The 25,825-nt window shown below is 29.6% G+C and overlaps 3 protein-coding genes across 3 annotated transcripts; 2 read left to right on the top strand and 1 right to left on the bottom strand.

Moving 5' to 3' along the window:
• Positions 1–1,433: 1,433 nt before the first annotated feature.
• On the top strand, positions 1,434–3,862 carry LOC133033536 (26S rRNA (cytosine-C(5))-methyltransferase NOP2B-like). The gene is made up of 3 exons (XM_061108363.1): positions 1,434–1,876; positions 1,978–3,038; positions 3,138–3,862. Exons 2-3 carry the CDS (start codon positions 2,709–2,711, stop codon positions 3,207–3,209), a joined length of 402 nt encoding a protein of 133 aa, XP_060964346.1. The 5' UTR covers positions 1,434–1,876; positions 1,978–2,708; the 3' UTR covers positions 3,210–3,862.
• Positions 3,863–5,058: 1,196 nt separating this feature from the next.
• Positions 5,059–7,259, top strand: LOC133033535 (uncharacterized). Its single transcript, XM_061108362.1, has 8 exons — positions 5,059–5,230; positions 5,351–5,624; positions 5,703–5,799; positions 5,894–5,972; positions 6,086–6,230; positions 6,469–6,635; positions 6,717–6,837; positions 6,929–7,259. Exons 3-8 carry the CDS (start codon positions 5,793–5,795, stop codon positions 7,070–7,072), a joined length of 663 nt encoding a protein of 220 aa, XP_060964345.1. The 5' UTR covers positions 5,059–5,230; positions 5,351–5,624; positions 5,703–5,792; the 3' UTR covers positions 7,073–7,259.
• Positions 7,260–14,500: 7,241 nt separating this feature from the next.
• LOC115707532 (transcription factor MYBS3) lies at positions 14,501–17,603 on the bottom strand. The gene is made up of 3 exons (XM_030635536.2): positions 16,954–17,603; positions 15,498–15,706; positions 14,501–15,202 (listed from the first exon to the last, which is right to left on the bottom strand). The coding sequence occupies exons 1-3, from the start codon at positions 17,273–17,275 to the stop codon at positions 14,666–14,668; spliced, it is 1,068 nt and encodes a 355-aa protein (XP_030491396.2). The 5' UTR covers positions 17,276–17,603; the 3' UTR covers positions 14,501–14,665.
• Positions 17,604–25,825: the final 8,222 nt, after the last annotated feature.

Raw genomic sequence — 25,825 nt, 5'->3', positions numbered from 1 at the left:
TATTATATATAGCCGCCATTTTCATCATATGCAAGTATGCAACAAAGATAGTGATGAGATAAATAATCATCGATCTATTGTTTTAAAAGAACACTCAAAAAAATCCTCAAACTTTAAAGATGCCTTAAGAAGCCACGTGCCAAGCTACCTAAAAGCTATATTAAGTTATATATGTATAGATTTATTGTCTTCTATATATAGAATAAAATATATTTATATATATACATTATTAACAAAAATAAAAAATGAAAAGTGTTACCGGTAAGATGAGAGATTTGGTGGGTGGAGAATTTCAAGCGAGAATCAGTAATAAAGACTGCCCCAAAAAGGAAAATGTCACACGATCACAATTAATAAATAAAATAAATGTTCATTTATCAAAAAAATAAATAAATAAAATAAATGTTATAACAATAAAAAATCAATGATTGACATATTATTAAAGCATTTTTAATGATGGACAATATTAATAATTGTCAAAATATACATAAAATAAATATTATTTTATTCATTTATTTTTTTATCGCGTAAAATTTAACACATTTTTCTATAAAAATTACTCAATAATATACAACTCCAAAATTATTCACCATGATCTCATGACATACTATATTTTAATTAAATTTTATAGTTATATATATTCTCTCAAAAAATTAATTGATAATAAACTAATTTTTTTTAAGAAAATAAATAGTGTTACATGGCTATATATATATATTACTTATTTTGGGTAATAATATTCATATAAATGTTAATATAAATACACATATATCAAATACCACTCCATAAGTAACCCCATCAAAGATGCTCTTAAGAACTTATTACTTGTCATGTCTTTCTCAATATATTATCTCTCTCCTATATATGCCTACAATTTCAGTATTGTGTTTTTGAAAGGATAAATAATTGTTTCCCAAAGGGATTCTCTCTTTATTATTCCTATGCCACACCCAAGAGAGTATAGAGAGAGAGAGAGAGAGAGAGAGAGAGAGAGAGAGTGATCATATATAATTTACCTTTGTTTAGTTCACTATTTTGATTTTTGTTTATTTGGCAAATGTGCCGTCACATCTCCTACTTTGGTAAAGAGTTTAAAAATAAAATAAAAATAATAAAAAGGTTGAAGAGGCCAGGCCAGGACTTGAGTGGATGGAATGGGATCAGAATATGATTTTTTATTATTGTTTTTGGAATGGATTATGATTCTCCTTTCCCATCACTGTCTTCCATGCATATATAAATATATATATATATACATGTACATATATATGAGAATCCTACTGGATATAGCAGTATTTGATGATTATGATGATCAGTGCATGGTACTTTAATTAATTTTCGTTTTCACATTATTTGCTTGTGTACATATATTTGATTAGGCGTATGTACATCTTTGAGTTTTGTATCTATTATATATCTTTATATATTAAAAGTGCCTATCTAACGGCAATTCTTGGTTTAACGGGAATTCTTGGTTTAACGATTCTTTTATTTTTTTTAACCCAAAAATAAATAATTTTTATTTTTTTTAACGGGTTCTTTTAACGCCGTTAACTTTTTTCTTATAAAAATATATAAAAAAAAAAAAATCATCTCAATCGTAGCTCTGTAATTGTTTCTCTTCTTAGGGCTACCATCGGTACCTTCTATCTCACCCACGATCAACTCCAGAACCCATTAATACGATTTTTTTGCATTGGAATGGTGTTACCATCGGTACCTTCTTCACCTCTTTCTAGCGTCGCATCTCTCGACTCCTCTCTCTCTCACCGATCTCGGCCGACGGCGACACTTTCAGCTGCACGCCTGCCGCGACGTCGACGTCGACCTGCCAGCTCCTCCGTCCCTTGCTATTAATCTCAGCAGCTACCTCACGGTAATAATCCGTTTGTTGTGAAATTTTGATCTGAAATTTTTAATATGTTTATTACTAATAACTGAAAATTTGATCTGAAATTATAATCTGTTTGTTACCAGTGACTGAAATTTTGTTCGGAATTTTTCGAACTAATCTGTTTTGGTACGGCATTATTGTGGTGTCTAGGCTCTGTTATAGCTCACACCGGTTAGCTTTCTCGATTATTAATTAATCAGTTAATCATTATATTATTGCTGAATCTGAAATTTTTGAAATAGTATTGTTATGTTCTGATTAGTGTTACTCATTAATTTGAATCTGTGTTGCTGTTAATTTGAGGTTGTGGTTTGAATTTTGATGATAATCTGTCATGTTAATTAGTGAGTGAACTTTTTTGATAAACCAATTTTCATTCCTCCATGTTTTAAATGGAGTTCTAGCCTTTAGGAATGGATTAACCTCTAATGTGCTTATTTGTATTTTTATTTATTATTGTTAATTGTAATTTTTTCTCTCCAAATTATCTGTTAGTAATCATTGTTATTTTTTAGCATTAATATTCGAATGTTAACAATTTAGTCAGTGGTATTTCTTTTTCTTTTTTTGTCTATCAAGTTCTTAGCCATTAGGGACCCAGTTAATAGAATGTTCAATTTGCATTTATCAAATCAAGGCCAATGTATTCGAGTCTGGATTATACTACTTTTAGTTGTTGAAAATTCTAGGCACAATCAAGTTTCTCCTTGTTAATTTTATCACCCTAACATTCTTGAATTATATTTGGGCTACCATCGGTATGGCATGCCTTTGGGGAGTCAATTCATGGGTATGGCATGAAAAGATAATATAGATGAACCCACCGAAACTACTCTTAGAATCTATGGCTGCCTTCTTCTTAACCAAGTCGTCTCTCTCTTTCTCTGAAGGTGTTGTTGTTGCTGAAAAATTAAGAAAGACTCACTGCACTGGATTATTAACGATTTTCTCATTTATTGTTATTGTAGAAGATGGTTCAGGGGCTGATTCAGGTTTGGATTCGGATTCTGATTCGGATGGAGATATTGAGGCCAAGTCAAGAGCTATCGATGAAGAAAAGCAAAGGGAAGAGGAAGAAGCAATGGAAGAAATGCGGTTGAATATTAAAGATGAATCTGACGAGTTTAGGTTACCTACTAGGAAGGTTAGTGTACTTTTGAATTTGTTGTATAATTTAATTATGTTGGTTTAATTAATTAACATTCAGTACCTTCATGCTGAGACTTTGTTACTAATGATTTAGGAACTTGAAGAAGAGTCTCAAGGACCTCCTGATCTTCAGGCAAGAAGGGGCAACAAGGAAAGATTACGTTGATCAACTTAAGAAAGGTACTTTCCACTACTCTGCTTATAAAGGTATATAATTTATAGTATTTAACTTCATCTTTTTCTTCCGTTTTATACTCTGAGCTCACAGTATAGCAGTATTACCCTCTTTTCTTCTTCCTAAATTTAGGCATATTTAATGGTTTGCTCAATTAGCAGTTTTGCAGATTTTATGTTGGTTGAGATAGTTGGAATTTCAAGTATCTACAGTAAATTCCATGCTTTTTTTTTTACACATTTGCTGGCCATTGTTTTCATTTTGTTTTAATGGGTCAGTTGAATTCTTTTAGTGTATCAAACTGTTTTAAGATACAGGGTAAGAAAGTGGTAGAGGAATATAGCTGTAGTCGAAAGATGGGTGTGGAGAATTACCATGTAATTGAGCTTGTAGGCGAAGGATCATTTGGGAAGGTATACAAGGGAAGGCGCAAGTATACCGGCCAGGTACATATGACATCCTTTTTCATTTTTCTATTATTTTATCATCTTCTTGATAAAGTAAGGAAATTGTGTAATGTCTTACCCATTTGAGTTTTGAATGAGCATTGATCCTAAATCTTTTCTGGTTTGGTGCTATGTTGAAATTATGAAATGGGGGAAAAGTGGTCTCTTTGTTTACTTGATCAATTAGGAAAATTTGGATTCAGACATTTCTAAATTTTGTCATAGATAGCAATATAGTTTAGAGTCTATTAGTTTGTTAGAGTTTGTAATAGAAAACCCTTTTGGCAAATACCAATATATGAACTTTTGTATTGGTCTTTTTACTCATCCATTACAACAGATACATTTTCTTCATTCTTTCTTTTTCTCTTTCCTATTTTCCTTCTCTCCCTCTGAATTAAGGATGTTTATAGCAAATAATTCCTTAAGTAGATATTGCAATTGACTGAAAAAATTAAGCAAGAAGCCAATGAAAGTAAGAGCATTGTTAGTAGTTTCTGTTAAAATAGTATACATGGCTTCCTATATAGAATGTACTCTTTTGCTTTAGCTTTTCACTCCTTTTGATAACAGTTCCACACTATTTAAAGAAGTTTTTCTGTTTAAATGATTTATGAACTGACATAGATATGATTTTCTCTTAGGCACTGAAGTTTTTTGTGGGGTTGATGAATGCCATATTTGAAGGAATCAAAATGTGTTTTCTAATTCCTTAAGTAGATATTGCAATTGACTGAAAAAATTAAGCAAGAAGCCAATGAAAGTAAGAGCATTGTTAGTAGTTTCTGTTAAAATAGTATACATGGCTTCCTATATAGAATGTACTCTTTTCTGTTGTTTTTTTTTTTGTTTAAATATGAATTTGAATTAAAGTAATATACGTGTATATTAAATAAATATAAATATACATGTGTTTCCTATTTAAAAGTTATTTGAATGTTATTCAAATTATTGTTATTTTTTTTATTTTTTTTTTAAGAAACTGAATATTTTTAGTTATGCTCATAAATATTAGATTGGTGTTTTGTATATCCTCAAAATGTAAACTATACGATATATAATATATATAGATATATTTATATAGTAGCTATTTATCCGGTGAATATCACCTCACCGTTAATCTCTCTATTATTGTTTCATTTTCAAATTACAATGAGAAATGTAAATATATATTATTTGTTATATATATTTTGGTAAAAAAAAAAAGATAGGAATCTATAAGATGGTTTTTTTTTATCGATAAGAACTCATGCATATCAATCTAAGTACTTTTTTTTTTATATGAATTATAATTGCTACCATATTAACATTATATTGCATTAATAATTTATTACATTTGAAATGCTACTTATACACAATAATTTTTAATATTATTTAATTAACAATTAACGAAATATAATTATTAAATGTGCATTTCAGATGCCGACTCTACACCAATCAGTTGATGATATCACTCCAACCACAGTTGGATGGAAAATAAAAATGACAGTTCTACAAAAATTTCCACCACGAACAAGCATGAGTTCACCAGTCCGATATCAGAAGCTGTATTTATCTGATCCAAAGGTAAATTTATTCCTCTTTTTTTCAATAATATTAGTTGCACATTGCTATACAAGTTTTAATTTAAATAGTTATCTAATACAAAATCTAATTGCATGTCTTATATTGATAAACTTCACACAGGGGACGAAAGTAGATGCAGTAATTTTCGCAGAAGATATTGAATCTTTGGAGGACACTTTGCATGAGTTACACACCTACCACATCAGTGATGCCCGTGTCAACAAAACCCCTGCCAGATACCTTAAAAATGGCACAAATTACAATTTTAGCTGGACGCTGAACTCAAAAACACAAGTTGTTGAAGTCCAAGATGAAAAACAAATTTCTAAGCCAGTCCATGAGTTCGTTTCGTTTAAGAACTTGTCATCTGACAAATACTCCAACACACCACAAGGTAACTTCGGATCCCAACAATATACCAACATGACAAATGATTTACGAAGTTTTAACTAACATCGCATTCAATTTTTAGATATCATAGGAGTAGCTGTCAAGATAAACCCAACAAAAGTGGTGAACACAGTGTATGGACAGCGAACCATACAAGAAATTTATCTAATCGATGACAGGTATATATAATATAACATACAAATATATAATGATAATCTTCATTGGAGCACTCATAATAATTTCATATGGATTTAAAATATTATTTTCCTACAGGACTGTCGTTGTCAAGCCGTGAATCAAGTACAACCGAAATCAATCCTGATAATTACGAAGCAACTACTCTTCATCAATGGTACGACTCTTAAACAAATTGATTTACCTTCATTAAATATCATTTTTTGATTAAATAATATTGATTGTTTATTACTTTAATAAGTAAGCTAACATTTAAATTACAATGTCAAGGGCTGAAAATAACAAAGCAGACATAAATAATATTACTATTCAAGCACCTACATCTCAGTATTCTCCAAATTCATCTGCTGCAAAACGAGAATATGTTAAGAACAACGAAGTTACCGATTTGGTAAAGCAATTAAAGCCAACTCAGGTAAAAAGAAAATATATAGTACTACTTAATACTTTTAAATGTATAGTATAGTTATTTATTTGTTTTAGGTGTTTTAAGAGCTTAATAATATTGAATTAATTAAAAATCATTGATTTATTTTGTAATTAATATACACAAAAAATTAATTAAAAACCATTGATTTTTTTGTACTTAATATAATATTGAATTCTATTACATATGTAGTTTTTTTTTTTTTTTTTTTTTTTTTTTTTGGCAGAAAGCATATTATTGGATTGAAGCTGAAATCATATTAAAAAATATCAACCAAGATTTTTATTACATGTCGTGTGATTTTTGTAATAAGAAACTTATGTTCTACAACGACAACGAAGAAACAGATTGTGAAAATCCAAAATGCGGAAAAAGATGTCTTCCTACACCACGGTAAGCACATTATAACTAAATTAATACTTGAACTTCTTGCATATTCATACTAACCGTTACATATTCTGTATAAATTATTAGTGCAAGGACATATGTACAACTCGACGATGGTACAGAGCTGCTAGATGCTGTGATGTTCGGTGATGTTGCAGAAAACATATTCTCATGTACTGCAGTTCAATTAAGATCATATTCGGACGAGGTAACTATAAAAAAATAAATATGTAAAATTTATACATTTTCGTACATAGAAATACATTAAAACTTATAACTAATCATTTTTTTTTCTTCAGAAACATAAGTTGTTTGTCCAAAAAACTACAAGGCAACTATCAGCCAAAAAATGGAGAATTCAGTTGTACGTAGATGCAAACCGAACAATGAGTTCAAAGTACAATCAGTTCACCATTCAAGCAGTTGAACCAATGGAAGATTAGGCAGAAGTTGTCATTTTTCTTTTACAGTAATTTTATTTTATTTAGTGTTAAGACTTTTCTTGGTGCCGAGCTTCTTTCACTTTCTATTGACTTGTTATCTACGGATTTACATGGAGTATTGTATGCAAGTCTTTCATAAATCCAATATTCTAGAAGTAAACAATAAGTATCGTTTTATTTTGATTTATATATACCTAATTATATTTTACCAACCAATTATAATAGCACAAATATTAATTTGCTAAAACAAATCATTCGTATAATCATACCTCCACATACAATCTAAATAAGAAGAAAAAAAAAAGTAAACTTTACCTAAAACTAATATTTACGTGCCTCGGCACGTAACTCCTACCTAGTATATATTATATAGGGTGACTATTCAATGGTTACATTTTTATTGTAACTATATGGTTACATTTTTCTTTAACCTGTAATAGCAGGTTACTAATAGGTAGACTTTCCTTTTTTAGATTTAATTAATTGTAATTAACTATTTTCTTAAAATAATTAATTAAATAGACATTCCTTTTTTAGAATTATTTAATTATAATTAATTATTTTCTTAAAATAATTAATTAAATATTTAACAAGACCTCTTTTAGTAATTAATATTTATATTTAAATCCTTACTTGAATTATTTTAATAATTAAGCCATTTAATTATAATATTTACAAAAAAAATTATTTTTTTTACAAAAATTAAACTTCTTTTGACACAAATTAAAATTCTCTTCTTATAATAAATTTTTAAATAATTGATTATTTTTAAATGATATTTAATTATTTTGTTACAATTATATGAACTAAGTATGAGGCCTCAAGCTAATCAATCGATAACAAGTACTGCAGCCATTTTTTTTCTAAAAAATCCTTCAACTTGTTTCATTTTTTACTTTTTAAATATTTAAATAAAAAAATTAAATAATTATGTGTAATAATTTAAAATTAAGATTACAAGAATAATAAAATTTAAATTATGAAATTATATGTGTATAATTTTAAATTATAAAAAACTTTGCTATAAAATTTTAAATAATTTAAGTATAAAAAAAATAAATTGCTAAAAGATCTTTATATAGTAATAAATTGCAAAAAATTAATTAATAATTATAATTAATTTAATTTTAAAATATAATTAATCTTATTTAAAGTTTTATAAGGAAATAAATGATTAGGTTACTTTCAGGTTACAAGTTATTTTTTATTTATTTTTATTCAATTTCCAAATTAATCACAACCATTAAATAATAATCCAATGGCTTAAAAAAATGTAACCATGATGGTTACAATAAAAATGTAACCATTGAAACCTCTTCCATATTATATAATCCCTCCACCATTAAAAAAAGAAGTATATTTTAATTATTTCTATAATTAAAGATGACTTTTTCCCAAAAATATCCACCATATGTATTATAGAAAAATTACAATTAATTTAGAGATCAATCAAATCAACTAAAACTTAATCAAATTATTAAAGAAATAAAATAATAAAATCAATACAAAATATATACTGGTTCAGGTCATATCGATCAATATGATTTATGGCTCCATTTTAATTTTGGAATACCACCAAAATTTTCTTTATTAATTGAGTAAAAATATGATATATTATAGTCGAAATCAAATCTGATATTTAAATGATATAGTAAAAAATATAGAAAAATTGATGTTGTATAATGTAAAATTTGGATGTAAAATAAAATGATAAGATTATGCATATTTTAAAGAATAAAAGATGATATATACTCACTAACAATATACACACACATTGTACATGATATAACACTGGTTTATAAGTTAAATTTTAAATAAACATGAATATTTCATTGTATGTAACTTTTTGTATTGTAGATGTCATTGCTCTAGGGTTGTTGAGGGGGGCTAATTAAACTCCACCTTGATATTTAAAAATATTAATATATAATTATTGTTTTTATATATACATAATAGTTAAATAAAATAATTGATTAAGATACTTCAAATTTACATGTGAGACTATGTTGTGTTTTAAATCTCCTTATACCCCATTTCTTTAATATGTATTTCCATTTTATTTATTTTTTTAAAAAAAAAAACCAACAAATTATAAGATTTAAATTAAATTTAAACTTATGACTATTATAATAAAAAAATGTTGTTAAACTATCATTCTACTTAAATTTAACTGATCTTTTATTGTTTTAGATTGTATTAAATGTATGATTAAACTTATTATAAAATTAAAAGCATTATTATTGGGCATTAGTAGTACTTATCACCTCTAAATTGTCGTTTTGCGATTAGCTATAGTGATACTCTCTAAAAAAATTATTATATTAATATATCTACAATAAATGGAATGCATATATGTTGATGCGATCTGTAAGGAGGAAAGGTAGAAGTAGTATATATATTATATTTCAAGCAGGTATTAGTTATTAATTATTATAATATTGTATATTAGTTGCGTTGGGTACTAACGTATCAAGTTGTTTTATCAACTGATAGGACATTAAATTCATTGCAAAATTTAATAAACTAATGCCTAATTGGTGGCACATAATATTAGTCATGTTTTCTTTAATTATTAGGGGGCCTTAATTATATAATTTACATAATAACATATATGGACCAGTACAATATGTTCGCTTACAAGTACACGTGTAGTGAAGTGATCGGTTTATCTCGGCTGTAATAGTGAAATTAATTTGTAAAATTATTAAAGATCCCAAAAGTAGTTGTCGATCGAATTCAGGTACGATAGGGATAGATGCAAATTAAATGTGTAAGAGCATCTATTAGTAATGTAGTGTTGTGGATATGTAATTTAAAATCTATGCTTATATAAAATTAAGCAGGTGGTTCATAATATGATCTAAATTTAAAATATCTTAAAAATTGTATCAAATTTATTAATATAAATTATAGTGTGAATTAAATTTTATATCTTAATATATATAATTTTTTATGGGATAATTTCAAAAAAAACAATTACAAAACACAGTGTAAGAAATTTTTAATATTTTTATGGTTTTTATGTTGTTTTGATATTATTTTATCATGATCCTATATATTGAGAAATGCTAAAGGGCACCAGTAGTGCCTATAACACTCTCTTATGTGTCAATATCGTTATTGGTCCAACTAAGTATTGGGTCCCATATAATTTAATATAGTAGTTTCTAGGGAGTATCGCTAGCCAATCGCAACACGACATGTCGAGTAGGTCCTAAGCACCAGTGGTGCCTAATAGCAATGCTCTTTTATATTTGACCCATGTGGGACAATATTTGCTCGTTTGTGGTTGTCTAACTCTTTGATAGGTGTTGATCGAAAGCCCGTTAGAGATATGACTCTAATACCATATTGAAAATTATGAGCTTCTATCTCAAAACCAATTGATGATGAGTGAAGTAGCTCATGTTCTTAAATATGACTCAATCTTTTTACATTTGATCCATATGGGACAATATTGTCCAATACTTTTAATGAAAATTTAATATTTTTGTTGACTTTTTTATTAAAATAAGTATTCTATCCTTAGTGTATTGAAACATAAAATTTAAGCTAAATATATAACATTGACTTATTTTTAGAGTTAAATTTAACACAAAATTTATACCATCATGATCTAAAGTACTGTTATAGGGACAATTTTTTTTTGTCGTGCTATAGAGACAATTAGATGAGCAGAAAACTTTTTCTTTTTGGTTCAAATCTTCTAACTCTTGGTCAGTACTATTATGCTATAAACATACAAATACATGCATCAAATATTACATATAATTTTCAAAAAATAAGTCTCATTTTAATTAAATCAAATTAAATGGGAGATATTGGTAATATTTTTGTGCATATTTTATATACGGTATCATTACTCAATATATATATTTATGACAATATAAAAAAGATTAAAAATCGGCTACAATCGAGAGTTGCAAAGAGAATCTTTAGATGTGAGAATGTATACTTTTATTTTTTATTTATTTTTGTAATCTTTATTAATAATTTATTCACAACCAATAACAGTTGCTTTCTCTCTCTATCTCTCTCCAATTATATAGATATTATACATAGAATTCCGTCCATATCAAAGAATGTGCTCCGGCGAATAATCCAAACTTTGTGGGCATTGATGCAATCATACAGAAGAGTTAACTTTAAGGTTGCTTTCCTCTTTCTCTCTCTCTCTCTATATATATACATATATTATGAACTTTTCACAGATATTCTTTTGTAGCTCTTAGCATCAATTCTGCTAATCTTTTGTAGACATTACTGGAAGCAGCATTCCCCACTATAGGGTACCTATTATTGCTTTGTCCACCATTTGTTTTATCCCTCAAAAAAGGAAAATGAATATAAACACATAATCCCATCAATCCACACACACACACATCGATCCTCGTAGAGGTCCTGAAAATGGAAAATGGAGCACCATGCATATATGTATGCATGGAACAGAGAACATTATATATTATATATATTGGCCAAAAAGGAAAGCAGATAATTATAAAGCTATTAATAATGTCCTGATACATCAACAGAAGCCCATGATATATATATTTGGCATATATTTGCCCCTTGTGATGAAAATTTCTGTAGATGCCAACATGAGCTGCATTGCATGTTACCATTGTGGTCCTGTTTGTCCCAAATTTTCTTTTAGCTATAATTGGTAAAGCAAGTTGGGTATATTATAAATAAATATCGAGAGAGAGAAGTTCGATTTATCTCTAAGCATATCTATCTTGCTTATTTATTTTAGTATTTTAAAAAGGTACTGGTGAATCCATTCCTGATCACTTGTTTAATTTTCTAACTTAAAAAAATCATATAAGCTGGACCTTTTAGAAGATATTATTTCAGGTGGAAAATATTGTATTAATAATTAAATTAAAGTGGTAAAGTTAACAAGAATGTGCGGAATTCATTTGTTCATTTGCCTCGTTACCTCCCAAAATGGCATGGTATTTGTACATATAAGAATAATACTAGGATTAGATTATCAATAAGTATTAAGTTTACAACAAAAGTAAGATTCATTTAATACAATTCATGGCACTTCACCTCATCCACAATTCATGAAAAAATTAGGCTCTAACCTCTCTTTTGTTAGGCCCCGTTCTTCTACTTTATCGGACCGCTATTTCATTTTGACTCTCACATTAGTATGATATTATTTGCTTTGGACCTAGACCCTCACGGTTTCTTTTTTGGGTACCTTACCAAAAGACCTCATACTAATAGAGAAGGTGAAACACTTATATCCAAGACAACTCTTGAATATTCTTCCAATGTGGGACTTGGGTTGATACCCAACAATCGTCCCCTCAAACAAAGGACCACATATTCGTGGCCTCTCCTCTAGCGAAACTACTTTATCAACGGAATTCGCCGCCTGACCATTACCTTTGACAGGAAGATTTTCGATACAGGTCCCAACACCGATCTCCACTTGTACCGCCGTAATCATCAACGGGGCACGCCACCTGACTATCTCAATATCAGGTAAATTTTTGATACAAGGCACCATATAATCGCAAGGTCATCACATTGAGAGCTTCTCCCATACATCGCAAATGTAACACTATCACAGCGCTCTTAAACTTTTGGCCCTGCCACTTGGTAGGCCTCATTCTTTCACTTTGTCTGGCCGCTACCTCACCTTGACTTTCAGATTAGTATTATATTGTTCGTTTTGAGCCTACACCCTCACGGTTTTAATTTTGGGTACCTTTTCAAAAACTTCATATTAACGAAGAAGGTGGAACACTTATATCCAAAATAACTCTTGTATATACTTCCAATGTGAAACTTAGGTTAATACTCCTAACATCTTTTTCTATCCCAAATATCTCCTTGATAATTAAACGTATTAGTAGAGAAACGGCATTTTGTAAATTAATATTAACACCAACACGTTTTAAAAAAATAGGATTAGATTGAAAAATAAAAGACCATAAAAAAAAATGAATTTATCATTTGCCAATAGTGAATAAATTATTACATAACAAGCTAAAATGATATTACGAAATATGAATCTTTCATTTTTGAGAAATTCACCTGGTTTGATTTGAAGGATCATCATCAACACTATTCACTCGTAGAACTCTGATCACTAACTTATATTGTAATATTAATAGATACAGAGGACATACACGTCAAAAGCAGAGAATTGTGTGAGCATTGAACATAGTTTATGTCGATATATGGCACAAATTTCTGCCAAAAAATTGAAAGTGCACACACGTGGTGCCACCATCTATACAAGTGACCAAAAACATTAGTGTTGGCTTACTCTATGAGTAGAGTAGAGATGAAAGAAGAGTTAGAAAAACAAAGATATTAGAGAGAAGGGGAAATGCTAGAAAAGGGGCCGAGAGTTCATTACTATTCTTTTATGCCCTTATCAAAAGGCTTACGAATAATCACAGTGTTTTTCGACCTAGCGGTGGGACACTCTAGCATTGTAGTTTGGATGGTTCTCCACGGAGGCTGAAAAGAAAAAACAAAAAGTAATTATATAAAACATTATTTTTTGTAAAAAATTTATATATATATATATATTACATTTTTACAAATTTTATAAAAACAATATGAAAAAAATAAAAATAATAAAAAAATAATATCCAAACAATATTAAAATAACAAAAAATATTACATATAAATAATTAAAAATCAACAACAAATTAGTAAATATAAAAATATATCAAAAAATCGAATTTTCTACAAATAAAATTATAAAAAACGTAAAAATAATTAAAATTTGGTACAATAATTTTTTTTTATTATTTTGGTATGTTTGTAAAATAATTCAAGAAAATGTTCAGTGTTGTTGATGTTCGCATATTAGTACTAGTCCGTTATGGTGTTGTTGTACTTGTAAGATTGTACCTTTGACACGTTTTCCTTACAGGCTAATACATATATACCATCCCACCTAACTTAGCAGATAGATGTAACTCTGTAACTGAATAAAACATTCCACACAATATAAACAAGGACATTAATTGGTATATAGACTGTTGGATCACACTACACAATTCTCCAATTAAGCTAGGGTATATTATAATCTCATCAAGCAGTTTTGTTCTGTTCTGTTTAGTTGGCTTTGCTGATTAGAAAGCCGAACCTTCTACCAAACGCTTCAACTCTGTGATCCAACAACTCTTTGTTTTCTTCTTACAAATGCATTTACTAATATCCACTCCTGAGACATGGTACAAAACCATGTTTAATGTTTTGATACAGATAATCTCGATCAACACCACCAAAAGATTGATCAAGATTTCTGCAACAGCAAACCTGGCTAAGTTACATTTCGCTACAATAACATGAATAGTCTAATGATGCGCTTGGTCAGAGTTAGTTGACAAGTTCCTAAACTTAACAAGAGCTTGCTAGCTGTATACAGTATAATAAAATAAAGAACAGAATGTCTTAACGAAATTGCTCTACCCCTATGTTATTATATAAAGATTGAACATATATTTCATAGACTATAAGAAATAAAACAACATTGCTTTAGAGAAAATATAATTTTACAAAAGAAAAAAGAAATAGACTAAACATGAAAACCCAAATTCGGCCCCCATACATTCCAATTTAAACTGCTTGAATTGGAGTACTCTTGCCCTCGCTCAAGTCTGACCCACTAGCCGGAGCATTGGAATGAAAAGCTGACTGCCTTGAAGGCTCTCCAAGCAATTTTAAGGAGAGTGGCGAAGGCTCCCTGTGGCCTCTCTCAGCCTCTCCTAAACTGAGTTGAGACATGCCGACTAGTTCGTCAACATTAACGGGTTCTTTGGCGACGATTGGGATTGGCTTAAGAACCTGATGCTGAGTTGTTTCTGCAATACTCTCTTCTTCCAGAGGGGCTGCACCTGGAGGCCACAATGAAAAAGGAACTGGCATGTATGCTGGGAAGTATCCACTCAATCCAGGAATCATAGGTGGGAACCCATTTGATCCAACTATAGGTTCATTATCTTCTTCAACTTTTGTATCATCAGTAGCTTCCATTGGTTCACATTCTGACTGAAGAGAGAGATTTAATGAGGGCAGTGATTTAGCATTTTCATGTTCTGTTTCTTGAAAAGAAGGCAGCAAATCTTCTTCTGGAACTGGTGGAGGATCTGAGACCTGTCCAATTCAGAAATAAATTAAACCATCCAGGGAACAACTAAACCATTTAACGCTCAAAATCACTACAGAAAATGACACAGGGTTTGTCTATCAACATATGAAGATACCACAGGGTTTTTCACAACCAGTGACGATGTACTATCAATATAAGTAGTAATCTGGTTTTTCATAGAAAAATATATATAAAAAATTGACTTCCATTTCTGTTTAATAAAATGTATAAACAGGAAGGAATATCTTGATCAGGTCGTTACTCTTTAGTTAAGAAAATGTGAAAATATGAAAGACAAACCATATCAGGAACCATGTCAAAAAGGCTGGAGCGTCTCTTTCTTCGGGTAGCATTATTTTGTCGAATAAAATACTTCTGGGCATGACTTGCCACTTGGGTAGGAGTTCTAGAAACTACATAATTTCTGGCTATTCCACGCCAGTCCCCTTTCCCCAATTTCTGGAGACCAATTAAAAACAATCGGTGCTCCTCTTCTGTCCATGGGACACCTGAAAAAAGGAAATGAAATCTGACATAAGCTAACCACATGAATATTAACAAAGGTATAGATCACTACAATCAAGAATTACATACTAAGCTGCCACTATATGGGAGGCCATTTTCAGAGGAAACAACCAGAATCCCAAAATCACAGTCAAGCAAGCCATAACAAATCAACATGAAATCCAGATTTGCATCACTAGTATTGGACTCTAGTCGAAATTGGTACTTTGTTGGCAACAGAAGAATAATCCAAGTTCTAAACAAGAATAAATTCAGAGCCAGTGAACTACTTCAAAAAGCTAGTAAAATAGTGACACAAATAAATTCGAACGAAAATTTTTGGAAAAAAAATTAATTCTCTGTCATAATGTTAAGGAGATCTCTTTCAAAAATGCAGCGGGGTAAAGTTCACATCTTTCTCCATGAGAATCACAGCAGAACAACAAATTTTAAACAATTCAAAGAATAAACACAATAGGTAGTTCTTTGGCTTATACAACAAGTACAATTTAACTTCCTGATTTCCTACATCGTCAACATTAATTACTAGGAGCTGAAATTACTCAGCACTATACGATATACATAGATTACACCATGAGAATAAAAATAGACAAATATAAAAAAGGGCAAAAAAATATCAAATCTATTATGACAGCACTCATGTTACTTAATATGAATGCGTAATTTTCTTTTCTAATTCAAGAAATATCGATGTGCCAGCTAATTCAGTACTTCTCGTGTCCCATATGATCATTTTTTTTATAAAATAAGCTTTTTCTCACTAATATCTATCATGTAATAATGCACAGCATGTAGCTTTATTGGTAGAAGAAATAAACATAAGATATAATGCAAAATATTTAGAAATATATATTTATATTTATATATATGCTCCAAAACAAGCTTGTTTGTAGTTATTAAATTATGAGGTATGAAAACCAAAAACCGTGTTAAATTCCAACCTGGAATATATTTCCAAAACTCAACAACACAGAATTAAAAGATTTCTTACCTATTCCGGTACATGCAAATATTCAAAGAAACATCAAGAACAGCAACAAATGAAGCGTATTACCATCCAAATTTACCATAAAATAAATCAAAAAAAAAAAAAATTAACAACCCCAGTATATAAGATAAGAAAAATTAGCAAAGAGAAAAATCATTTAAATCAATCATTCAATTCATATAAATATATATATAAATAGAATAAAAAAAAATCCAGCTTAATAGAGTATTAGCAGGGAAATACCTTTTTTACGGTCAGCGCGGCGATTGGTGGAGCAAGAGGCGTGAGTCGGATCGTCGGACAAGTAACCGTCGCGTTCGTCGTTGTGCGGGTCAGACGAAGGCGATTCCGGGTTGGGCGATCCGGCTGCAGACGAAGACGAATGGTAGTGCGCCGATAGATTTCCCATGCTAGCGCTCTTCTTTATGATTGACCCATCGGTAAGTCTGACGCCGAAAAGCTTCAAACCGCCGCCGGCGCCGCCAGCGCCAGCGCCACCGCCACGTGATGGGCAGGTGCGGGAGTTGTGGCCATTATTGCTGCAGTGCGAGCAGCGCCGAGTCATAGCGACCGACTCGGCCGGTTCACCTATTCCAAGTTTTAACAGAATAGAAGATCAGAGAGAAAAATGAGAAGAAAAAGTTGAAGATTGATTGTGTTTATTGGTGTTTGTGTAAAGATAAAAATAAAAAAACAGAAAAGGGATATATCTGGAATCGTAAGGGTATTTTGGGAAATGACAGTTTTTTGAAGGATTAAGGTGGCTTAGAAGAACCCGGTGGTACGTTCGCTGGGTTTTCTTTCCTATGAAATTACCTTTTTGTTCATTCCTTGGATAACGTCCTGCTTTCCTATACTAATTATTGACATTTATTTTTTTTTTGCAATTATTATCCTCATTTCAACTTTGGTCCATTTTCCCAATTAATGGTCTTGGGAGAAAAACATAATATATTAGTTTATAAGAACAAAAAAAATATATTTTAAAATATTTTATATGAGTGTGGATGAGCATTGCTATTAGAGGACATTCTCACAACATGTCACGTTGTGATTGGTTAGCGATATTCCCTAAAAGCTATTATATTAAATTATATGGAACCCTATACTTAATTAAACCAATATCGATACTGACACATAGGAGAGTGCTAGGTACCATTGGTGTCCTTTAGCATTTTTCAAGTTTGGATTTAAATGTTTTTGGAGAACATTTTTCCTATTAAATATGGGCAGTAAATAACATTTTGTCATCTTGTACTTCACCTCCCATTTATTGAGTGTCATGTGTGTGTGACACTCTTGCTTTCATTATTCTAAGCAAAACAATATAATAATATATATATATTTTTTTTTTTATGAAAAAAATTTATATTCTTAATGTATGGTATGTACCGTACATGTAATGGCAGATTCAAAATTTAAAGTAAGGAGGAGTGTAATTTTTTTTATAAAGCAAGTGGCAAAACTAATTTTAATTAAATTTTTATTTTATTTTATTTTTTTTTTTTGAATTTGTTATAGTTATAATACTATTTCAGAAAGTTTTTATAAAATTCAGAATAATTAACAAATATTTCAATTTTTTGTTTGAAATTTTTGAAAAAATATACAAAAGTAAGATTGTAACTATAGCAAAAAATATTGTGGAGATTTAGAATGAAGTTGTAATAGGTATCCTGTTGATTTTTTTTTTTTAAAAAAAATAGGTATCTTGTTACATTTTTTTTTATTAGAAATAGATTCGTATTCATAATAATACCAGCACACTTTTGATGTAGCTCTCTTGGCTTGGTAAGAATGCAATTCTTGGCTCTATATTATTTGTCGTAAATATTATGTATATATGTCTCCTTTGTAGTGTTATTTGTTGTTGTAGTGTATTTTGGTCTCCTTTTTTATAAGTTGGTCGGCAGCACAATTTTTCTATGCACACACGTGTGAAATTAGGTTTCAACATAACATACTCTTTACTTGAATTTAATTATCTGATAGTAACATGTAAAATTGTTCAATAACTAAGAACTAAACATAATGGACAAAAATGTCATTTGAGTTTTGGATAACACACTAAGATCTTGATAACATTTTTTTTTTTTCTTAAAATCCCTCGTACGTGTGAAAGTTTATCCCAAAATATGTATAATATAAAAAAAGAGGGTATATTTTGGATATGTTATTAAATTTTGGTTTGGCTCTGGGACCACGGCATCTTAGTGGTTATTCGAATTTGGATACTGTTATATATTTAAACAAAAATAAAATAAAATAAAACTGAAGAAGCAAACTAAAATATATCTCACCTATGCAGAAGTCTTTAGAGAAAAATGTATTATACATCACAGAGAAATAACACTCTAAACAAAATCGCCTAAAAATATATTATTTTTTCCTATTAACAACAAATACCATACATTTTTATTAGATTTTGCTGAAATATTAAAATGTCAAGGTACTAAATGATTTTTATTTTTTTTAAAAAAAAAAATGTCAAGGTAGTAGTGAAAATTTTCCGATTAATTGAATGAAAAATTGTCAACTTTGGACTTAACCATATAAATCCGAAATGGATGTAATTCTCCTGATGCAGAAGATGCCACGTGGAATTAATGGTTTACCCACGTTTACGTGGGAATGAAGGTCAAGCCAGCCTATGAGTCTTGTTGAAAGGATGACCGTACACGTGTACATGTTCGATATCCTTTTAGATAATTTGACCAAATTATCCATATCAAAGAATGATTCACTAATCGTAATCGTGATGCTTTTGTGACCCAATGGGATGGCAATGAAATATATTGGTTAAAGAGTTTGATAATTATTGTTGGTATTATTATGATTGCTTGTCACGGAGCTTTTTGTTCCCAAAGAAACGAGAGATATTATTATTAGGTGGGTTGGGTTCACAGTTCACACACTATAATTATGCCAATAACTTTTATCTCTGAAAATCACCTCTAATTAAACCTCATTCCATTGATTCTTTACTTATTCAATTTGAATATAATCACTATGAATTTGGCTGGTCTTGATCATCGAGACACTAAAATACCATAAGGCCCTTATTGGACACTAAATCAAATCATATTTTAGAAATATATTATTTTTATTCTCGTACAATTAATATATATTTTGTTTTAAATATCTTGTGGATGGATGCAAAACACAAATTTATTAAGATTATTCTTTTATATCATGACAACCAACCCAAAAGATGAACTCCAACCCTAATTGATTGGAAGATGAATTCAACCCATAATAGGTAGGTATCATTATCTATTAACCAAAAAAATTTAATAATATGTAGGTCCCATGCTATATATTTTAGTGTTGAAAATTGAGATTAATTAGCAATTGTATGAGGTGAGTGGAATGAGGATATGTCACTTCCATTACATTTTAAATTATAAATTGACATTTATTAAATAAAAAATTATAAATTGACATAAAGAAAAATAAAATATTCTGATATAAATTAATCAAATTAATAAAAGGTATTTATATTAAACTTTAATGAAAGATATTAGAAATCTTTTATCATTAAATTGTGTTGTTTGTATCTCATTTGTATTGGTGAAATTAATTAAGTAACTTACGTATGTATCTATTCTATATAAAGTGTGCCTATATAACTAAAATTCTTGGTTTTTGAGAAATTTATGGGTGACTTTTAATTTTTATTTAATAAAATAATAAAATATTATTTATATATAATAAAATAATAATAAAACAAATCCCATTAATATTTGAACTGATATTTGAGTGACTTTTAATTTTTATTTGATAAAATAATAAAATATTATTTATATATAATAAAATAATAATAAAACAAATTCCATTAATATTTGAACTGATATTTGATGCTAAATATTCGAGAATCACAACACATTTAAAAAAAAAAACCCCGAGATTTGATACTCTGAGACTCTCAATTAAAAAAAAAAAAAGTAATATGCTCATCAAATTTGTATTTATTTTTAAACATGGTGAAAAAATGAATTATCTTTCATATTATTCAACAGAGTAAAACAAGTTTTATATTGGTTTACTATTCAACAACCTTGTCAAGAATTCTTGTAAGTTGTAACCACAAAATTGCTGTGTCAAAACCAACACTTTCATTGCAATATTCACAGACTAACTACAAAATTATTTCATAGCATTTACAGAACCGCACACCCCCAATCATCTTTAATATGGACGTATCAGAAGCCAGATCATTAACCTAAATTGGTTAGTTCTATTATGTTTTGGAACAAATCGTCTATAATATAAAAAACCCATCATACTTGTATCTTGAAACATTCTTTAGGAACCAAGATTTTAAAACACAATTGTTACCTCCTTAAGGTCAACCCACTCCCAAGTCTCATTTGTTGTATTTATATCATAGACCAAAGCATGTCGGCCCTGTAAATAATAAGAAAATCAAACGTGGTTTAAATCTCAAGGCAATAGAGCCTTTTCCGTTAAATCTCAAAGATACATAAATATACAAGATAAAAAGTCAATTTAAGAAGTGGGTGCCACGTTAAAGCTAAGGAAACATTAAGCAACTATTAGGCTTGTTTTACAATTTATGGTGTTTTAAAAGAACATATCGAAACAGAAACACATAAAAAAACCTCCACATCATTTAATTTTTTTTAAGGTAGTGTTCAACTAGGAGATTTAACAAGTTTCGCCCCTTCGCTAATGGTTTCTAAGAGTTCAAATTCCAGTATTGTATAAATCTTCAATTTGTTCTATTTCTTATATTAAATGAAATTTTGCTACTTTTTTTTTTAATTTATAACTTTATTGTTTATATATTATTAGGGACATTCATGGAAATTAGGGTTTCTTTGAAATATACAATTAATGAGCATTACTTTTTGATCATAGTGTGTTTTCCATGGCTGAAAACCTCAATAATCTCTATCATTTGATATCAAATAAAATAAAATTATCATGATGTATACATTATGGTTATTTAATGAGTAATTAGTGTGTTGAAATTGTCAAGCTGATATTTAGAATTGTTTATAATTGAATTGTTTCTTTGTCAAAATTAATATTAAGTATATTTATATGTTTATAAGTTTATCTATTTTCTCTTAGATCAATTATGCTCATATAGCAATAGAATCATACTCATATAGACATGTTATTTTCATTTTGTAATTTAGATCTTCTTAGTCATTATTTAGTTCACTTAAACCTTTTTCGATTATGCTAACTGAAGTTTTGTTTCTTTTAGGTACTTCATTACAAAGATCTGTATTACATGTATTGTTTATTTTTGACTATGAGGAGGTAGATTTCTTTATTGGGAAACATATAGCGTGACAAATTATTGTTCATATATTTAATAATTCTTTTTGATTAATGAGATTCATATATATAAATGTGTATATTGAATTCTTTATTCAAATAATTATTTATTCAAATAATTATTTTTGATTTTTACGTGATTATTTATTGTTCTTTATTCAAATAATCTCACATAACTAATAATGTTTTTTCTTTAATTTTTTATTGTATCACTTTCAAATAACATAGAAAAAAACTAGCATAAAATTTAGTATACGTGCCTTGCACGTAGTTTTTGCTAGTATATATATATATATATTTTTACTCAAATCGGTATCTTTATTAATTAATCAAATCGTTAAAAACAAATAGAACGTGTTTCAGATAAACAATGATCTAACTGAAGCACACGACCTGGAGAGAAATAAGAATCTCTGGCTAAACAATGAGCCAGCTTGTTTGCAGATCGTTTGACAAAACGCAATTCAACATTGTCGAAAGATAAAAGCAATGCACGAACATCATTCCCTAAAAGACCAAAAGAAAATGACATAGAGACTTGTCCCCAATTGTAACGATCAATCCAACTTAATGCTTCTTTGATGCCAACCATCTCAGCAACTTCAGGTTGAACCCTCCCTACATGACCCCGATTGAAAGCCTCCACGATATTACCATGGCAGTCACGAGCCACACAACCCCACCCAAACCTGCCTTCAACCATCTCAAACCAGACAACCATAAAACATCTCAACCTAGAAAACTTAGTCACTCAAACCAGAAAACTTAGACTCTCAAACTAAAAAATAATGGCAAAAACCAGAACAATCTCAAACCAATAACCAAGAACCAAACTCAGACCATAAAACAATCACACCATGTCACAAAGACAAGACTTACGGTAACAGAACCGAACAGAAGACAAAAGACAAAAGACAAAAATTTTACTAGATAAACTAATAACAGTAAATTAATTAAGAATCTAACTCCATAAAAACCTAATTAGAATTAACTACTAACAGTAAAAATAGAAGCAACAAAATTAAACACAGAAATTAAACCAAACTCAAAACAAGATCCCCTTGTCGCTGCCTATGTCGCTGCAAAATCCCATCGTCGAAATCATGGTGCGTGATCATCAAACAACCAAGGACTTTAAAACAGAGACCAATGTGATCACATGGAAGCAGCAACTTCAATACTCGAGTGCTTCAATAACAGAGACCAACGTCGTCGTCGTCGTCACTGCAACTTCGTCGCTGGAAGCGGGTGGAATCACATAGAAGCAAGATCCCGTCACTGCCTTCGACTGCGAGATGGAAGGAACTGTCCAACACCGTCACTGCCTTCGACTGGGACTGGGAAGAGCAACCGCCGACGGACCACTTCTGATCTGAAACATTCGGACCACTTCTGATCTGAAACATATCCATTTAGTTAGAGCGGATTGGAGCTCTGATCTGACGGACCACTTCTGATCTGAAACATTCGGATACTTATTGGATATATAGGATTAGATCTGCTCCAGCCTGCCTAATTTTTTTCGGGTCGAATCAGATTCGATTCGGTTTCAATATATATTAAAAAAAAACTTAATTCAAGACTCGGACCCCGAACTGAGACCCAGACCCAAACCCGGGACCAGATCCGAACTCGGCTCTGGACACCCGAACCTAGACCCGGATCCAAACTCGGATTTCAGTTCAAGGCCCTGACTTGGGACCCTAACTCAAATTTCAGGACCTGAAGCTGAATTTGGGACCGGACTTGGAATCGGGACCCGGTACCCAGGACCTAAACCTAGACCCGAAACCAAACTATTACCCGGACCCGAGACTCGGGAACCGAACGCGGACTCAAACCCAAACACGGAACTTGGACCCGAGACCCGGACCCTGACCCGGACCTAGACCCAGACTTGAATTTGGACTCGAAATAGGACCTGGACTTGGGACCCAGATCCGAACTCGACCCATAGTTGGTGTTGGAGTTGAGTTTATTGAAAATATAGTATAACTTTACACAATCTATTAATACAACTCAATACCAAATATAGTATTGTATTAAATAATACTAATACAAAATTAAAATAGATTCAACAAAATCGATTACACTCTTGTAATAAAGACGTAATTAACATTCATGTAATATTAGAAAAAAAAAATGTTGTTCATAATTGATTTTAATTAATTTGGTTTACGAAGACAAATATATCAGTAATTATGTTCTTTCTTTTTTTAAAAATATATATATATATATATATATATATATATATAATAATCAGCACGGACATAATTCAATAGAGTTGTTTAGAATTTTTGTATCACAATGAAGAAAAAAAAAAGATTATTAAAGGAGAAGAGAGGGGCTCCTATTGGATTGAGTGACCACATTCAATGGTTGACGGCCAATCACATGGGTATAAGGCAAGCCTACAACATTACGCCCAATACTAGCTAAATAATATTTTGAATTCTAAATGGTGTGAAAGTTATTTATTGGACTTTTTATTTTATTAAATAATAATTATTTAAATTATATAATTTTTAAAATTACATAAAATAGATTGTGAATTTTAATTTTTATTAAATTAAAATTTAATAATAATTTAATTTAAAAGTGTTATAACAATAATGATTATATATTTTTGTATCTATGTACCAGAAATTAGTTTCAAGTTATTTATATTAAGAAAAAAATTTAATAAAAATCGAGAATTCAAAGACAATTTTGCACTATTTAAAAAAAACACAAAATTTAAATTATTATTTAATAAAATAAAAAATCTAATTTACAATTTTTACAAAACCCAAAATTTAAAATATTTACCCGACAATATATACTTTAATAAATTATCACACATACATATTTACATTAAAAAAAACCATATGATAGGAAATATAAAGACAAAAAATATTTGATTTACTTGTACGGACACGTGGAACTGGGTAGGTCACTTTGGTATATCATCACAAGTGGTGGCAACACATGGTCTGGGAAATAATAATATAATTAAAAAAAAAAAAAGAAGAGAGAGTAGAATAGATGATGAAGCAAAGTCAAGATTTGCAGACTTTACTTGGTATATTTCTCTTTCTTTTTTTTTTTTTGCTCATATGAGAGGTCACACACAGCCACCCTTTTTATCCTTTCCATGACTTAAGTTTTTAAACAAAGAAAAAAAAACGTTATCTTGGCGATGCTCTTCCAGGAATCTGTGAGTGATTGCTTTATTTACATATAATATATAAAATGTAATGTATAGAATAAACATACATCAAAATTTCAATAACGATTTTTTTTAAAAAAACTTTTCCTTAAAAAATAAATAAATAGATAAATTTTTCCTTTGGGTGTGAACGTGGATTGGAATTACTTTGTTGCCAAGAAGTCATTTGCACGTGGTCACTGATTGTGTTAGTTTTCCCAGTATTTTTTTTTTCATGTTTTATTAGAGTGTTCTCCTTATAAATAGTTATCTAAATATTGCATAAGACATTGGTAAATATTATTTTAGACTATATATTTTGTAAAAATTATTAATTAAATTTTTAATTTTGTTAAAAGATAAAATAGACGCTCTATTTTTTAAAATAGTACAAATAGAATTCTAAATTAATTTTTTGTCAAAATAAAATTTAATAATAATTTGATCTAAAAGTGTTATGATAAAACTATTCATATTTTTTGTATTGGTTCGTGTTAGAAATTGTATTCAAGTTAGTTATTTGAAAAAAAAAATTATCAAAAATTAAGTTCAGAGTTTTATTTTTACTATTTTGAAAAATACATGATTAATTTTGTCATTTAACAAAATAAAACGTTT

This window comes from Cannabis sativa, chromosome 1 (assembly GCF_029168945.1).
Source record: "Cannabis sativa cultivar Pink pepper isolate KNU-18-1 chromosome 1, ASM2916894v1, whole genome shotgun sequence".
Taxonomy (NCBI): domain Eukaryota; kingdom Viridiplantae; phylum Streptophyta; class Magnoliopsida; order Rosales; family Cannabaceae; genus Cannabis; species Cannabis sativa.
The sequence above is the reverse complement of the archived record's forward strand: the minus strand, read 5'-3'. Positions and strand labels throughout refer to the sequence as shown.

What these genes read in the sequence shown, in the direction of transcription:
- LOC115707532 (XM_030635536.2), bottom strand. Translation starts at nt 17,275, where the DNA reads ATGACTCGGCGCTGCTCGCACTGCAGCAATAATGGCCACAACTCCCGC. An exon ending in CCGCGCTGACCGTAAAAAAG is followed by an intron (nt 15,707 to 16,953) that starts GTATTTCCCTGC and finishes TCCTTTTTTCAG; the next exon opens with GTGTCCCATGGACAGAAGAG. An exon ending in TTGACATGGTTCCTGATATG is followed by an intron (nt 15,203 to 15,497) that starts GTTTGTCTTTCA and finishes TGAATTGGACAG; the next exon opens with GTCTCAGATCCTCCACCAGT.
- LOC133033535 (XM_061108362.1), top strand. An exon ending in GCAACTACTCTTCATCAATG is followed by an intron (nt 5,973 to 6,085) that starts GTACGACTCTTA and finishes TACAATGTCAAG; the next exon opens with GGCTGAAAATAACAAAGCAG. An exon ending in TAAGATCATATTCGGACGAG is followed by an intron (nt 6,838 to 6,928) that starts GTAACTATAAAA and finishes TTTTTTCTTCAG; the next exon opens with AAACATAAGTTGTTTGTCCA.
- LOC133033536 (XM_061108363.1), top strand. Translation starts at nt 2,709, where the DNA reads ATGAACCCACCGAAACTACTCTTAGAATCTATGGCTGCCTTCTTCTTA. An exon ending in TTAGGTTACCTACTAGGAAG is followed by an intron (nt 3,039 to 3,137) that starts GTTAGTGTACTT and finishes CTAATGATTTAG; the next exon opens with GAACTTGAAGAAGAGTCTCA.